The following is an 18,182-nucleotide window of genomic DNA, read 5'->3' as shown; positions in this document are numbered from 1 at the left end:
CTTCATAGAGCCGATCTACATTAACGTTTTAATGAGCCATTCTTTTATTTAGTTAGGACGATAGAACAAAGAGCCTGTCATGTTATAGTCTCTCCAAAGTAATAATTTATCCAATAAGTAAATGGACATGTTTTTCTTTTCATTTTACATTATCATTGCAGCGCCGAACGACATGGTGCTTACGAAAAAACTGGCGGAAGCTTAATGGGTTCAGGCCCTTGTGTGTCCAAAAGCATCGATGATGACGAAGACTCACGATCGTGGTTCAACTCCGCAACCGATAAACAAATCATTGCGAACCAAGGTTCGTCGACTCTCTACGATGGGACGTCCACGGCCGGCTTACGATTGTTGGATTACAATTCATTTGATCAGCCTGATCGAACGATCACAGAAAAAGTCACTGGACAGCAACAACATCAACAAGCGACTTCGAATCAGGTACCTAGTTTTTCGGCTAGCTAATCAAATTGCCCCCTTTCCTGACGAATAATACACAGCTGGCAAAAAAACACAGGACCCAGTGCTTAGCAATGCCAAACTTGCCGCTTTGTGCGTATGTCATTTGATCGGGCGACATTGGGCTCATAGGGGTTGAAAGGTAGGCTTTGATTATGAGCATCACGTCGAGATACCACTACAGCCTATGCATGATTAGTGTTTACTCGTTAACTAGCTATGCCAATCTGTACGCTACTATGTATCAGGGCCAAAACCAACAGCAGCAAGCGGGAGGTGCGAAGTTACCGCAAGATGTCCACGTGGTGCCCAAGACCCAGCAACAGGGACACACAACATTTGGTGCCACAGGACAACAACAACAACAACAACAGCAGCAGCAGCAGCAGCAACAAGTTGGGGCGCAAGGTGCTATCATTGCTCAACAAGCGAGCAGTCAAAAATCAGCTGGCGGGGGACTTGAAAGGAAACCGTCGTTACAAAGGCAACATGCGACACAGGTACGTAGTCTGCGAGGTGCCGAGAACCTCTGAAGCAGCACCGCACCGAGTGGCGCAATTCAGTAGATCTGAAGAACTAAGATCATGAAATGATAGGATAGTGGCCTGCTCGTTTTCCTGGCACATATGTGTTGATTTAAATTAAAAGGCTACTTAGGTAAAACAACCGTTAAGAAAACACTGTTAGCGTGGATACTGTCGAGGACTAGCGTAAAGAAAAAGAAGCTTTTAACTTTTAGAAACTTCCTCGGATGAAATATGGCGTCAAGAACGTTGATCATGCTGTAACCCGATGAATGGCGGTGGGTACTTAGGCAAACATGTTGCTATACATTTGCCATGTGTGAAAAAAATCAAGGCTTTTGATTTAACCAATTCAGCGGGATAGTATTCGAAATGGGAACAAAGCTCACGCTCTAGAAAAATAATTTTGTTTGGTCGGAGAGTTCGACGCAGATAAACTTAACGACGTAATTGCGCAACTTTTTTTTTTACTACTGAAAAGCATTGTCTGACTAGAAGGCTTGAACTTACCTAATATTGCTTAATTATCCATTATTAAAGGAAAATGAAGATTTCCGTTTGTAATTAACGTTATATTACGTATTATAGGCCACAGTTCAATGGTCTTTAGTATTTTGTGAATGTATTATGGTATCCAAGGAATCACGATATTGGGGCTAACCAGCGCGCAGGTCTTAAACAGCAGAGTAGTAAGGAGTAGACGGTAGCGTATCGCGCCAAAATGTACGTGGTTTCGAATATGTTCTACGTGTAAGGAACCGACCTCCGGCTCCGATCTCGTCAAATCTGCATTCTAATACGAAGGGATACTATCCGACAACAAGGGATATGTGTATGTAAAGGACAAGGCCGTTAGTCGAAGGCTGGCAATATAACGGCAAGACCCTAGTCGTTTCCGAACTGGCAGCTCTTCCACTATCCTATTCACAATTCTGACCGTAACAGTATATAGAGCGCGTATTCACGGGTTGATTATCTGTATAGCTTTGCTTACAATTCTTCGAAACCCTACGTATCTCCGCCTGAAAGCTATTGAAATTACTGTATAGGTTTCCTAAACTTTCGCACACACAAGAACTTATAATGCAATAATGATATGGCAGCTAAAGCCAGTGAACGAATTAACAGCAGCGCTCGAAGACCCGCCATCTAATTAAACCCTATCGTTTACATTCAATCCGATGATGAATCTTGATTATACTTAAGTTTAACATGATTAATTTATTCTAAAAATTCTAAGCCATTTTTTATTGTTACATTTGTAACTTTTCACTTAATTCCTTATCACAAAAGAGTAGAGTGGTGCCCGAAAGGTTTGCTTTTCTCATGATTACCTCAAAACCTTAGACGTTTATTTTTATTGGCTGCATTTATTGTGAAACTAGAGCTAGCACAAAACTTATATATGTGTTTGTAAGTTTCTTGAGAATCCTAGAAACAGGTCAACTTATTGCCGGTATATTGCACTCATTTGCTCCTTTCAAATCCATTCTCCTACAGGACCATTACCAGGAACCAACATTCGAGCGCAATGGTCAGGCGCTTCCGCAGAGTGTCTACGGACAAAGCCCGCAAACAGGAGCCACGACACCGTACCAAGTATGTCGAAGGGAAATAAACACTTTACAAGTTGGGTCCGCCCGGGTTTTAAAAAATGGGATAACTAGTTTTGAGTTAGTGAAATTCTAACCTACTGGCTTAAATCAGATCGTTTCAAATGTCTGTCCGTCTAATATATTATAACGAGAGGACAAAATCTCTATAATGGCTTTTCTGAGCGGATCATTAGAAAGACAACATGAGAACCGTTGCTCATAAAAATTGTCTAAAATCTCTCAGAAATCTTTTGGCCATATCGAGTCGATAATTGAGTACAGCCGAAAAAACATAAATCATTGGCTGGCGGAGATCGATAGTCTTCCTGGAGCACGACTAATGTTGAGGATGAGAACGCATTATGCTGCATTTGAGCTCTCAACGAGCTGACCTCACTCTTCATGTCTATGATTGCACGTATTCATTATCATTGTTATTTGTATTTTATGCTCGCTTCTATGATCCTAACGCTATCCCTCTGCCATTTTTTTGTCCATCCACCTGGACGTACTTGCAGAAGGAGTCCCCTCCGTCATACCAGGCTATGCAGCGCAGTAGGGAAGGCAGTCTAGTTAAACCGCAGGTACCAGGCCAATCTACAACTAATAATGCTACTAATAATAATAACCTTCTAGCCAACAGCGCTATGCCTATGGTCACCGCTAGTTCGCTAGAATCCGCTATGGCGAACACCTCAACAAGCAGCTCAACGATGACCAAGACCACAAACAGCGTAAGCTTCTACGAGGAAGGCAACCAGGTGTATCCGTACCTTCATCCTTCCGAGCAGGACGAAAATGCTACGCAATCGCCAGTAACACAGCAGCCGCCCCGTACATCGCTTAGGTCAGTCACCGGTCAACTGTTAGCCATTATTTGTCTAGTTTTGATGTATAGGACGAATAATTATATGATAATATCGAGGATAATATTAACAACATAATTGGCATAGATATAAATAGTAAGATGAGCGCTGGAGAAGTTCAATAAATCTGGAGTTGTGGGAAAATACCAAACGGATTAAAAAGTAACTGGGAGAGAAACTATAAATATTCACATCTATGCCGAGGTGCTCGGATGTGTGAATCTGAGGTAAGAGCATCTACCAGATTTAACATTCCATCGTTGAAGTTGGCAAGACATTTTTGAGCAGTCCTCTCAGATGTTTAGCCTTCATCGCAAATATGCCACGCTACTTCGGCAGCTCGACAGAAGGCAAAATACGGTAGTCGTTCAACACGTTTAATTAGCAGTATCTATTTTTTTGAGATGAAATTTTCTTTTTTCGGCCCTGCAGAGATAAATAGAACAAAAAGTAAACAAAACAGGACAGAACTGAAAGGGGAAGCGAAAGTTCTAAAAACCCGCAGTTATTTTCTGGGCAAACTCTATATATATATATATATATATGGAGTTTGCCCATATTGCCCGTATATATATCAGTTTGTTGTTTTTGAACTGAAGCTGCACTTTGTTATTATTAAATTCGTCATTACCCTTTAATGCGATCACAGATTGTCACTAACGAATACAAAAAAGACGCTGTTCTTGGTGGCTGGTGCTTCTCTAATGCATACCCCAGTATTTACTATCTACGGTAATTAGTTAGGATATGCAGTAGCAATAAACATTTTCCAAAACATTAGAAGCCACCAGGCCATATCTGCTCGTCTATTTGCGGGAATTTCATATTATTACAGTTGAAATCAGCCTCGCTTAGATCCAAAACAACTCCGACCATTTCAATGCATAAATGATCATAAGAGACGGACTACCATGGTAACCAACGCGCGATTTTCAATAACCTGCAAAACTTTGCTGGGCACTCTTATCGGTGCAATACAATTTTAGTATGTATGTTTGCTTGCCTAAGGGAAGACAGACGCATTAAAAAAGCCCTGAACATCGGAGCACATGGCCGATATTGTTGGCCGACTTCGCGGAGGTGCGTCCTCGTACTGTACGAAGTACAGATGAAAGTTGTATACGCTTCACCAAACAAACGGTGCTACTCTTGATGTCGAGCCTCGGAGCTACCGGTGCCCCTATCGCGTACCAACTGTTCGCTTAGGCGAGGTTTCTTTATTGAGATTCTCAGCCACCCAGTCGGTCCTTAGCTAAAGCCTTGTATTTCGCCTCCCGGTTATTTTCTGCTCCATCTGATCACTACGACCGATGACGTTGTCTGAGATGTTCAATGATTGATATTGTATGTATGTTTTCTTTCCCGTACCCTCTATAGCATAGAGTTAAGAGGCGAATTGACGCGTGTTACAACAGTTTATGAGCTAGCACCTTGACGAAGATGATACGGAGGGATAGTTCGTAGTTCTTAGACATAGTTCAGGTATAATGCACTAGGCTGTCTGATATCGTTTGGGCGCTCCTGGGATGTATTCGTTGTATGTACGTTGGTGGTTTCACTTGCTCTATAGTTTCCGTGGTAACGTAACGATAGCACGTTTGTCTGTGGAGTTTAGGAACACGTAAGATGGTCTAGGTTCGAAACCAGAGACACGGTTCGAAGGTTGGATTTAGGCGAGACCGCTGGTCATTTGAAGCGTGGTGCTTAACAAAGGCATTACCGCCAAACTTAGAACTTAACGAAATTATTTCAAGATATGAAGATTTTATTGAGTTCCATTTGGAGGGTAAGCACGCAAGCACTTTATTCAGCCCACTCTCGTAATGAACTTCGGACGTGTCAGAGGCTCGTCTTTCCCGGGAAATGAGACCGATCATTTACTGAGTTAACTGATGACTACATACGTAATCGAGCCCGTTCGACTGTACCTCTTCGTTGATTTTGGGTGGAAAAGCTGTTGAGGGCGCTTCCTCGATTTTTTTCAAGTCTATTTACGGAGTTACGTACACAGCATGAACAAAAGGAACTTGACTGCTAGCTGCCACACACTGAAGTAGAGAATTCCATCCCTCAATGCTGGATAGAAATTAGATGGATTTAAGTGCTCGAGGGAAGGCGCGAAAGGCCGTTGCTCTCGACTCTCATACGTTATCAAGTGCCTCTAGTGCCGTACAGTCCCAAGTGCAAGTGCTTTTGGACGGGAACGATAGAATATACAACGCGGATAGATGTTGTTTAGTTTTTCTATGTGACTTTATTTTCCAAGGTGTTCGAGTTTGTTCTTATTCGTTTTGGTCAATGGCGCCGTCTTTGACCCTGAGTAGCCAAACATATCCGCCAGTCGTTATAATGCTAAATTATTAAAACGTTAGCTTTAGTAACGTTAGCTTCTTGTCCTGATATTGGTCACTGAGATTCGAGCACATCGCCAAACGTTATTTTGAAGCTCTTCATGCGCTTCTGGCTGGCTGGTTGGCTGGTTTATTAAATCGGTCGACCGTCACGAACGACATAAAGGCCTGCTTATTTCTATAACGAACCTAATGTTTGCTTCTAAGTAGATTTTTAACTAACGAGTGAAATAAGGCAAAAAAATACTGAGAACCTTTAAGGACTCGTTCTATGAATGCATGCTCCTTGGACGTGTTTTTCTTTAGAAAGTAACGGCTTTCAAAGTTGTCTGGATGAATCATGAGAGACGCAGGCATTAGAATAAGTAGGGATGATTGAGCTAAATGAGTTTCTATCTGCGCGCTTTATCGACGCCATGATCAATGCGTCATATAACAGAGGGCGTGTTATTATTATTATTATTATTATTATATTGCAGTTGAGGAAAGTGTTCTTGTATTAAATAACAGTACATAAGTAGAACAAATGCCACTTCATATATAAAATTCGACTCTACCAGATATATCATTTCGCGTTTTGCTCATTTTTTTTAACCATATTTAAAACAACAAAACCCCCAAATAGTTTGAGACAGCTGTACACATCAAAACTATAATAGGTACTTTTCTTAATATTTCACACGATAATTTTCAGAAGATTCCATAGAGCATCCACATTGTTAGACAAGCAATCGTCGTGAAGTTCGGAGATCAAAGGTTATCTTTCAACAGCGATTTTTTTTTAAAATTCATACGTTTTTTTGGTGCTTCATTTTTTGCGCAAAAACTGGCTAAATCATTGTATCCGTATGACGACAGCTCGTTTTTAAGTTTGTCGGTCTTTGATTTGCTGGTTGGCAGAATGCCGTCCTCGTTACTAAGCAATGTAGTCGCGGGTATTATCACCATTTTTTGTTCAGAATATCCATATATAATGTATCCACTATCATATGCATCACAATTCGACCCTGTATGTGTGGCTGTACGACGAGAAAAAGCGCCCGCTTTCGCTGAAATGTATAAATTTGTTTCGTTATATAAATAATGAAGCTAGGTAATTTTTTTCGGGCCATAGCAAACCTCTAGCGCATTTCCTGGCCGGGACAAATTGGTGAATACCATTCCTCACCCGAGCTTGGTCTTGTACTGAATGCCCTAAACTTGCCCATGTCTGTTTTTTTGTAATAGTTAATTGCGAATTTTCAAAAACGTGTTGGCAGATTTTTAAAGGGGCGAAGACCGTGCAGGACATTTATGTGACAGCGTTTATATGACGAAAACCAGCTTTGCGCTGAAATCCCTATTTACCCGTATGGTTGCATTCATTTTAAGCTTGTTGTGTTAGAATCTTTAGCGGTATTCAGCTAGAGAAATTAACGGCGGAACTAGGAGGTATAGGAAGGTAAGGCATAAAACTTCAAATTGGCAAAATCAATGTATGTTTTTCGACACGGAAAATACTTCTTCCGCAGTTCTGCAGATTTGTCTTCACAATCGCTAGTTACCGTCCGACTTGAACGACGCCACAAATTCTACGGCAGTCTGCTGGCGGCTGAGTTGTTCATTCAAGTGGCATTTACTCAACGCGGAGAAGGGATACAGCGAAATTGGGGTCACTAACACGGTAGAGTGCTACGTTCTGCCACAACGTAGGAAAGTCACCTATTCAAGGTCCTGCTGCTGAAGGCTGGAAAACTCGTTCAACGCAAGCGTCGCAGAGATATGACGTAACGGGCACGAAACGCGGCTGTTGATTCTGAGCTGTAAAAAGAGCCGATTGTGGTTGCTCGCTCATTTGAACCTCTTGAGCCAAAGCGGCTTAACCCTAATTTCCGCTTGTTTTTGTCTCATTATTTATACGTTGTTGCCGTAATTCTCGTCGTCATGCAACGCCGCCCGCTCATGGAAGTAGCTGCGGCTCTTGGGAAAGAGGCTGGAACAGCGTGGACTCCACCTCACGTGTTTCTCGCGAAATGTTCATCTTTGCTCCTTCCCTCTCTCGTTTTTTGCATGCTGTCTCGTATCCTGGGTTGTGCACTGTCGTTCGAGTGGTTTGGTTGTTTCTATTTTTAGAACAACCACATAAAGGGTTAGCAGGCGGCGGCGGCGGCGGCGGCGGCAATTCCAGCAGGAACGGAATCGTCTGTTAGCAGCTATTTTCACGCAGGAGGCAGTGGGTAGTAGTTCGCGCGTGGCGCAGCGCGGCAACAGCGAGGGCAGTAGTGGCGGGTGGTCTGCCTTTAACTTCTGCAGCGGCTCCATTAAGTTACCTGACCCAGCTGAGGCGCTGTGACCAAAGAAAGCAGATATGGCAACGAGACTAGCTCGCATAAGAGCTAGAAGCATGCCAGGTAGTCGACAACCGGAAGGGACCGCTAGCGGTGTCGCACTGGACGAAGGTGGCAGCGGCAGGTTCATAGCGGCGATTGGATTCTTGACAGAGTTTTTCAGCTGTTGGTGAAAGCGGAAACGCCATTGAAAAACAGGAATAAGAATCCGTGGCGAATCGACACAAACGATTGCTTCTAGCGTATCTAAGAAACAGGGGGCAAGAGTGACAGGCAGATTCGGGGGAACAAAGGGGGGATTGGAGAAAGCAAGGAGCCTTGAAAAAGGCTCTAGAAAAAGAGGTTTGGCTATAAAAGAGTAGGTACATTGGTGCAGACGCATCACCGGCGGCACAAATCGAAGGAGTGACTGACGCAGACAGAAATTGCAAATGGAGACTCTTAAAGGAACTGAAACATTGTCACTTCATTTTTTGGCGAGATGGAAAGAAATGTAGGTGGTAAACGTAAAAAGGCTCTCGTGTTTTTGGACGTCGTCGATACGAACACTTGACTCTTATAGATTTATGTAGATGCGAGTTCAGTTGAACCTCTCGTCTACTGGACGTGTCGATCCAAACGACTGTGGAACCTGTCAACATGGACTAATAAAGTCAGTAGTAAAAGGACTGATACCTAGATACATTCTAAATAAGCATCGTTAGATTCTATTTATTTTCAAGTTATTATTAAGTTACTTACTATAGATAAGAATATAGAATTAAATGTTTCTGTAAAATTATCAGCGTTTTAAACAAATCCAAACTAAATCGTAACTAGATTCACTGATAGGCAACACATTCTTCTCTCATATGAAGAATTCATCTGACTGCGTATCCGTCGTAAACACAAAAACTTTAACATGTAGACGTGCGAGTGATATAGCACAGTCTATATTTTGTTCCATGTTTGCCAAAAAGTGGGCCACGTTTTTTTCTGGTATATACCACATTTGCATCGTAGGGCAAATAATTATTTGGATATGCATCAAGGAAACGAGGTATCGATGATTCTTCTCGAGTTGGTCGTAAGGACAAGTGCAGCAGCGCTTGTAGTCTTCAAAATATCATCTCCATTACTCATTACTACATATCTATTAGGTTGAAGTAAGTACGAGAGTCGCAACGGCAACCGCTGACAGATAGATATACTTAGTGCTCATCTGATACCCGTCAATCCGCTGATTACAGAATTTACATATAGTGAAGCATACTACAGAATAGATAAGTTCTTGGATTAATTTTATGCAATGCATGTCCTTTGCGTGGATGCGAACTTTTCTATGATGCGAAACAATTTTGAAAAGCAGTGGTTCTTATTGGCCTTTATCGGCATTTCAATGTACTGCAGTTGTGCAAACGCTAGTATTTGTTAATTAATATCCTCACCTGTTCCGCCTCATTGGTAGGGAACAAGCCCGCTAGCCTGCCAACTCGACGAAACTTACTAAAACAGCTTGTGCCCTCAAAAAGCCAACCTTGCTTTCCAATCAAAAGCACCTATGCAGTGAAATTTCCCAGCTTCCCATTTGCGGGCACTTTCGAGATCACTGATGTACAAAGGTCCGTTTACCTTACAAAGATGAGACACCTGATTTCGTCTCTTCGCGTTTCGTTTACCTCAATTCCCGTACATACAGTGTATTCTGGAGAGCTTATACTTAGTGGAAATATCGATAAGAGAGGACAAGTACGTCAAGGCGGCCGTGTAGAGTCGAGTTAGAAGTGCAGCACGACACGAGGCAGGTAAACCTGGGAGTCGTCAGAGAAACGAGACTAGCCGCTCTTCTACTCTGTTTTCGCTTAGGTTTCACCTTGGATAGTGGTGTCAATACCGATCCTTCGCAGTACCATTGTGCTTTTCTCTTTATGCCGATGTCCAGCAATAATCAACCAACGATAGCGACTTGACAACATACAACTCCGCAATTAGCACATAATGGGACAGTGCGATAGGTCGGTAACCGTGACATCATGGTGGCCAGTAGCGCTAGGTCTAGCAAATGATGAAACTAAACCAATAGCAAGTATTGCGCCTCGGCGGCTTTGTCACGTGGTGCCCGCGCCTTGATTTCTACTTTAACTGCTCTTGTGGCTTTTTTTTCCTTTAAGATGCCCTAATAGGAGAACGGTCCCAGGTAACGGCCTATCTAAAGCCCAAAGGGCGGTAGGCTGTCCAGACGGCCGTTTTTGTTTTTGCTGGCCTTCTCCTTTCTTTCTTTCCTTCGTTGGAATCTTCTGCCGCTCGGTTGAGTAATGTCCAAGGTTCTTCTTAAGTGTTGCTGCTACGTTGGTTTAGAACCTCGTGATCTTTCATGGATCTTCTATACGCAGGCGTTGTATTTTCGACGGTGGACAGCAGCGAAAGGAGCTTACCGCACTCAGCGTATTTATTAGCAAGATTAACGAATACTACTACGACGACCCCCTACAGAATCTACGAACTATGTTATTCGAAGGAGCGGGAGGTGTTTAGAGTCAAAAGCTAAGGCAGCGGCTCTGTTCAGGCTGCGACGGTGGAATCTGATAAAACATCCCGTCCTGATCCTTTTTTAATTGGTTAGTCGAGAGTTGTGGACGGGCTTTTGTTTTCTTTGCATCCCGTGCGCTATGTATGGCGCTACAGATAGTCTGTTAGAGCTTAGCTCTAACCAAATCTAATTGAATAAGACAATGTTACTGAGTTGCAAAGAATCTATCATACGCCATTGTTCAAAAGCTGGCTTTGAATTCCAAGTACGACCCTGGAACTTTCATGCCTGTTTCCACTCGACCCGTCTATTAACCAATCGAAAACAATCCCAGTCGACAACTTCATTGAGTACTCGGCCGTGGGTTGGTCTTAGGAATAGTGGCCTCTTTCAAACCCATGCAGCTGGGTCTGAAAGGACTTGCACGGAGGCGTGATCGATGTCTGATGTACAGTTAATTTCACCATTTCAGTACTACATTGCACTATATCAAAAGCAATACGAGTTGCCGTAGCGGTTTATGGCACTAAGTTTCTAGTGAGTTTTTCAAATATGCCTTGACTTCCCGTATTTTTACCGTACTACCATCAGTTGTTCAAAATCTTCTTAGCATCTAATGGCATATAGCAGATATGACACGATTGTATCTTGTACAGATCAACGCCTTCAATATACACTGATGTTTCACAAGCCGTAATACCGTCGACTCAAAACGCTATTCGCCATTATCTGGCAGTAGATCAGTTCTTCAAATGAGATAACACTGACGACATTTAGACTTATTGATAGTCCAGCAGAAACCTAGGAAATTTTATTCATTTTCTGAAGTCATACGATCACGCTTGGTTAGAACACCGCAGAAGATTCTTCTTTTCGTTACTATTGATTGCCTAATATACCATCTTATTTAGCCCTTAGCTCCAACAATTTTCACAGATGAGACATAGCGAACAATAGGTAGCGTCTCTCTATACCAGAAGACAATTGACTCTGTACATGGAACGCAATCTTGCCCTAACCGATGAGTAATTCTATTCATTGTCGTTGTTTATCTAAGCGTGTCTATGCGTAAAGCAATCCCTAAAACGATCGCCAAGCGATTAAATAATCGTCGATATGAAAATGCACCACTTTACGCTTTGTCCCCCGCTCTGAGAGAGAGTTTTTCTTCTGTCCAAAAACGCTGTGACTAAGAATGTTTTTGAAAAAACTTCTGCCCATAGGAAAAGGTGGGCATATATTTAAAAACGCGTCGCCGTTTGATGGATGGGTTTGGAAGCGGTTTGATACGCCACGCTTTCCAAGGCAGTTGACGCAAACTTCAATTAATAGGCTGGAGCCTAAATCAATTAAAGGCAAGTAGGAGCTGCCTGACCTGTTTTCGACTCCGCAATAGCCCGAAAAAGCTCTGAATGTGTGTGTGTGTGTGTGTGCGTGTGTGTGTTTTCATTTCATTTCCCCAGTTAATTTATTCAGGATCGGTTAGTATTATATATACACACACACATACGTAAAAAAAAACTAAATGATCGATGTATAGGGGGCCATTTCTTGCTCAGCGACATTTTGTGAATATCTCGGTCAGGCTATCTATTTACTGGACACGTTGTTATGATAAACTTGCGACATTTATAAATTACACGGCCACATATGATGATGCACTGATTCTTCCTGCGTATGTTACTCTCGTTGAAACAAGACGCGCATGGAGTACATAAAGAAAACCATACATATTTACTTTTATGTGACGACAGCACCTTATCGACCATTGAAAATGTTCGGTTCGCTTCGTCCGTGCTGTTCTCATGATTCTGTTTTGACATCTGCCGTTCTGCACGGCATCGGCCTCCGACCAGCCAGCTAGTCGCCCAATTAGCCCTCTTACTATTCGAGCCTCATCCGAGGAACTAAAGCCGTTATACCAGCCACCAGCCCAGTTTGTTGAATCCATACATGTCTCTTCGACTACCTTCGTTTTTTAGCAACATGTACAACTGTTTTTTTCTTAGTTCGTCCCACGACTCAACCAATGGCTTTTTTGCCGCCAAAGTACAGAGTTATATTTTAGCATAAGCCGATTATCTTTCGCAAGGACAGCTAAAAATCCTTGCCATATTGGCGGAGTTGAGGTACAACTGTTCGAGTGTATCGATGGTAGGACTGCTGTCACAGGACGAATGGAACAACTCTGTCGAATTGGGCCGCACCCCTCCTGCATCTTTGCTTGCCTCACCCATGACCCCGGCGGTGAACTCACCACGTACCGTCGACAGAAATAATGGTATAAGTAGAGGCGCTGGGCGCAAGCTTCCTTCAGGCATTCTGTTTCTTGGGATTGTATCGGTCATAGATCCCATTTTCATCCGACTGATACTCGCTGCTTTTTCAATTTAGGATACGCATTGACAAACTGCTGGGCACACGGGACAGGCCCAAGCCGCCGTCTGCATTTGTTAGTTATCTTTATTTGGCGGTGGACATAGACTGAAGTGTTTCCGGGCCGATCAAAACTACAGCCATGTGATGGATATATTCATAATATTCCCTATCTTGTGTGTATGTATGTACATTAAACTACATTAAAAATATGTAACGTTGAAAGGAGTAGGTAAGCAATGCGCGTGGCGGACTAGCGTATATAATTGTATTAAATAGCAGCTGAGTACATGTTGCATAAGCAATAGGATTTATGACGTCTGCTCGCCGTGTTTCTTTAGCGAAGACCGTCTAACTTCTATGCTAAGCAACCAACGATTTCTTAACTTATAACTGCCATTCGTTCAATCAAATATCGTATCTTAGGGTTACACAGCCCATAGGAAATGGATACATTCTGTTTATGAGTGAGCGACTTAAGCTGTTCGACCTTTTGATTAGGACCGTAAATGAATTTTCAGCTTCCTGCGGATATTTCTTGCTAGATTTTTCGAAAAGAAGGATTTGACGCTAGTCTGTTCCGTGATTATGTCCCGTCCAGAACTTTATAATGACGACAAACAACAATGAAATGTACAACAAATAATACAAGTACTAGAAACCCACCGCAAGTACCATTGCATTTCCTATTCATTATACGTTCGAACAATTATTCTATAGCCGAATATTGGTGCTCAGAGATCAACATAACCCTTGCTACAAATCGCAGTACAGCTGAAGCTCAAGATATTCACATATATACTATGATGAAGTGATGATGACTTATCTAGCTTGTATGAGCTAAATATTGATGCTGTAGTGCTTAATAATACCTGCAACTTTACGTACGACGTCAACAACAGCACACAGATAACAGTGAAAGAAGGACAGATTCCTGCGTAATTATAATTTTCATTAGTCACACAAACTCTGCTAAATCAAACTTAAGGCCATGACATATTACCTTACCCAGGTGGAATTTCCCTGTAAAATCAACGACATAATACCCTTTTGTCAATCATTTGCCAAAGTGTTATATGCTTTACACTATGCAAACATGCGCTGCCTGACTGTACAACAATTACTGCATGAAAGGCGCAGTGGTCTATGTCCCAGTGGATCTGTTTGCAAAACGTGATCATCATAAAAAGCAGCGTATTTCTGGAGCTCACTAAAATCAAGCATAGCTCCATAGCTTCCCAAGCCAGTGCGTTTCCTCTTCTGCAAGAGATGAGGCTGAGGCAGTCTATTCTATATTTATCATCTTCATACAAACCGAGTGGTTCCAAAAGCTTTCCGTAAGTTGTCGCTTTCCTAGAAGTGTCTAGAAGAAGCCATAAAATTCGATTTGTAGTGACAGGCGTCGTGAATTCCCAAACGTGCGACCCCATCGGGATTAACACAGGCGCACATCTAAACACACCTCTGACCTAGCAGAATCTATTGTTAAGTTGCATCCAGTTTGACTTAGACAAAAGTGGAGTAGGGTCGAGCTGCAGAGCCGAACAGGCCTAAACCACGAAAATCTACGGGCGATGACGTCTGTCCACATGCGCCTGCAGGGAAGGACGTATTGAAATCTCTGGATCAGGAGAAACACCTCGTGAAACCTCCTCTAAGTACGTGTTGCACCTCTGTAACTGACATATGGTTGAAAGAAGAAAGAGGCCTCTTATGCAGTTTCAGCGGGTGTAGACACTGTGGCACAACTTTGGCCCTTCCCAAGCACGAAAGCCAACGAGAAAGAAAACTTTGCTTACGATTATATAGCGCGTTTAATCGTAGTCTAGTCGGGTTTTTGAGGGGTGAAAACTAGCGAAAAAAAGCTTTGCATTTTGGGTGATTCAGCTCGAGTCCTATCTCGCTAGTTGAAGTTAAGAAAACGAGGATGTCTCTTAACACTGTGCGAAGGTCGCCACTTAGTGTACTATCATCGATGCGTTATAGATCGAGGGGTGACGTTAGGGACTGCATCAGGTCTTAAATAGCAAGACAAAACCAAGCCATTCCAAGAGTATCTTATAGCTCAGCCTCAGTTGGAGAAACAATGATATGCCTTTTTACAAGTAGAGGCGGCGGCTGTTCATAGGCTTGCTTCTTGTTCCCGTATCGTACGGGGACGCCAGGTCCGATGGGGCGAGGTATGCGGTCTGCCCTGAGCGTACTGTTGTGTCCTTGGAGCCCAATTTGATAAGCGGAGTGGGTTTAAACTTGACGCATAAGAAGGCCTTGTACCATTTCGTCGTCCGTACCTAAGCTGACAAGAATCTAAGACATCAGTAAGTTTCTCCCAAGTATTTCCGCATGTTGCATACGAAGTTATTCTCCGTAACCTCAAAAAATATTTGGTTTGTGAAAACAATTCGTCTTCTTGAGTAGAAATAAGTGGCCGATAAATAGGACGAGCCAAATCGCCTACAATACCTATTCGCATTGAATAACGTTGATGGTGCTACTACACGTTTCTAGAAGACAGTACCGACTTCGAAGAAAGCGCCAACAAGTCCTTGATGTGCATAAAATACAAACACCCTGTTGAGAGGCGGATCGGAAGAGACCTGGCAACCATTATAATATTAGCACTAGGCCTAACTAACAGCTGAAGAACAATAGATAACGAAGAAGGCGTTAGGTGGTCATTGGGTGTAACGGCATATTTAGTCTCTACGACCTTCGTAACCCTTAAAAATGTATTTAGACATTATGTATGCATTAGGAATGAACCGTTACACAAGCGCTAAAAGCGTCTGTACAAAGGCTACCACAAAAGGTCACTCATTTTTGAAATAAGATTAAAAGATGCAAATCCTCTTAAAACAGAATTGAAGACTGGGCCATGATACCCGCAGGTGCAGGGGTGTGAAGGAAAGTTGTAAGTATCAAGGACTGAGTATGGGCCCTGTTGGTTTAGCTAATTATTATCCTATTACTTGAGTCCTGGGTGAAGACATTTTCTTTGCAACGATCGTCCGTAGGCTGACACCACTGTAAGGAGAAGCATCTATTTTCACTGAGATAGCCTTAGCCGACCAATCACTCTTGCGCTCTGTCGCTGCATAGGCGAGCTTATCAGTCTCTACTTCGGACTTTGCGCTGAGTGAATCACTCACTCACGATTTACCTGGTGAGAAAGTCGCATTTTATTAATTAGCAATTAACACTGGCCTTTCTTTTGGTTTGAGTCGGGGACCTAACATTTAAACAACGGGCACCATAGGATGCACAATAAAGACCTGCCTCACATGTTGGCGCTACTGATCGGACCGCGAAACTGCTGCAGCAAGGACAGACCGATCATGATTTTGTAAAATATCTCCGCAATTAAATTTCAATGAATTGTTTTTTTCTCATTTTTCTATACTGTGATATAATGTGCATTCTGTAAGTCTGATCATCAATTAACAGAAACTGAACTTTTGGATTATAGAAATAACGATTTACAAGCTGGTAATGCGCTGCTAACAGGCCTCCTCAAGTAGAAATAACGGAGAGCATCCTATAAGATGGATGTTCGCGTATGCCTGTTATACTTACGTCACAGACAAGATACAAGGGTATCTCTTCAGCCAGACCCAGTATCTTACGCCGTTTGTCATGTGTCTAAATATAGCCTTTTATCTGAAACCGAAATTAACACTTGTGACCATGTCGGCTTGGATATTTGGCGTAGCAGTAGGCCTCTAGCGATAGCGCTATTACAACCTATACAGGGATCTGTGCGTAAGCGTATCGATAAAACCGTAGTAGCATTGGCCATTTTACTCTAACCAATCTTAGTACTTCATGCTACAACTGTTTACTACCTATTAGTTTACTTTTACTGTGGGTTGATATAATGTACGTTAAGAGTGATACAATGCTGATAAGGCAGTTTTCGCTAGAAAATCGCATTAAACATTTCTTTTTTGTTTCGAAAGCCCCTGTAAGACTATTAAGGAAAAATCTTCCGTTCATTGTTTAGATGTTGACTTTAGCATGCTTCTTTGTCAAGATGGAGTTGACCAAAATTGTTCCCATTTGACTTGCTGGGCTGCTGCTGGGTTAAAAAGAAAGCATTTATTTTAGTCCCATAGCTTTTACAAGTTGTTATGTTCCATGCATTTAGGATATGGGGGCTCTCGCAAAATGTTGCTCATGTGCTGTCGGAGGCAAGCGACAGGCTGGTCGCTTACCTTGAAACAGTGTTTTTTCTAAATCATTTGCCAGCATAAATTTGCTCGTTTCGGCCTTTCGATAACGACAGCGAGAACTGCTGTTATATATTTTGTATTGCGTCGAAGACTCACAATTCATTTTTGTTTTATAATTGTCTCACAAATGATAACAAGAAGGGTATCTTTATAGACTGTACTATATATTAATGGGCGCTAGGACATCCAGTACTGTAAATATATATATAGAAACCTGAAAAATTCGACTAAAATTATATTCCCTTTTATCAAAGATATTGAGTAGCAGTGCTATTATCTTAGTAACTATGGAACTTGACTTTAGCCGTAAGGGATGATGTCTATCCTATCAGATATACTAATATCAATATCTTAAAAATCTGAAGTCAAGCCTAAATGGCGAATTAATAACGTAATTCCTATGGTGGATTTGGAAACTAGGGTTAGTCTTGCATCCTTCCGGCAAAATCCGGTATATATCAATAGATTTCGCGCATTTGATTCGGAGATCGAGAATCTCTAACAGTAATTGGCAGTACTTCGCTTTATGCTTACTGTAGCAGTCTGAAACAATGTAAGTATTTAACTACCGGTCGTAGGACACGAAAAAACATATTTTAAGGGCAAATTTAGCGCACTTCCGAAGGTATCGACCAATTGAGTATAGCCAATAGTCCAGTATTTAAGTTTGTTCAGTTTTGCTGACGGTCAACTAATGTAGGCAAAAAGGATATGTTCACGATCGGGTCCCATTGGGGTGAGAATTGATTGCTATATACCACATCATCCTAGAAGTAATGAGAACCTGTAAAACTTCCATTAGCCTTAAAATACCATTATGAAAAATGCATTATTAACTTGGTATGAACTTGGAAATTTGAACGATAGCAAAATGGACTACAGTTTTACTGATCGATAGCAATCTGCATAAAAGAAATTAGGTCTTGTCTCAAAGAGCAAGAACGTA

At 42.1% G+C, this 18,182-nt stretch overlaps 1 protein-coding gene across 21 annotated transcripts in view; it reads left to right on the top strand.

Moving 5' to 3' along the window:
* Positions 1 to 18,182, top strand: part of unc-13 (protein unc13 homolog) — a 245,053-nt gene that overhangs the window by 51,465 nt on the left and 175,406 nt on the right. For all 21 annotated transcript variants that reach the window (XM_086974735.1, XM_086974733.1, XM_086974731.1 and 18 more), the window contains 4 exons: positions 162 to 441; positions 708 to 959; positions 2,484 to 2,582; positions 3,097 to 3,425. In XM_086974735.1, coding sequence (XP_086830861.1) covers positions 162 to 441; positions 708 to 959; positions 2,484 to 2,582; positions 3,097 to 3,425 — 960 coding nt within the window. The remainder of the gene's footprint in view (positions 1 to 161; positions 442 to 707; positions 960 to 2,483; positions 2,583 to 3,096; positions 3,426 to 18,182) is intronic.

The sequence above is a fragment of the Varroa destructor genome, unplaced genomic scaffold, assembly GCF_002443255.2.
Source record: "Varroa destructor unplaced genomic scaffold, Vdes_3.0 BEIS01000007.1, whole genome shotgun sequence".
NCBI classification, from domain to species: domain Eukaryota; kingdom Metazoa; phylum Arthropoda; class Arachnida; order Mesostigmata; family Varroidae; genus Varroa; species Varroa destructor.
This window is presented reverse-complemented; position numbering and strand designations above follow the sequence as displayed.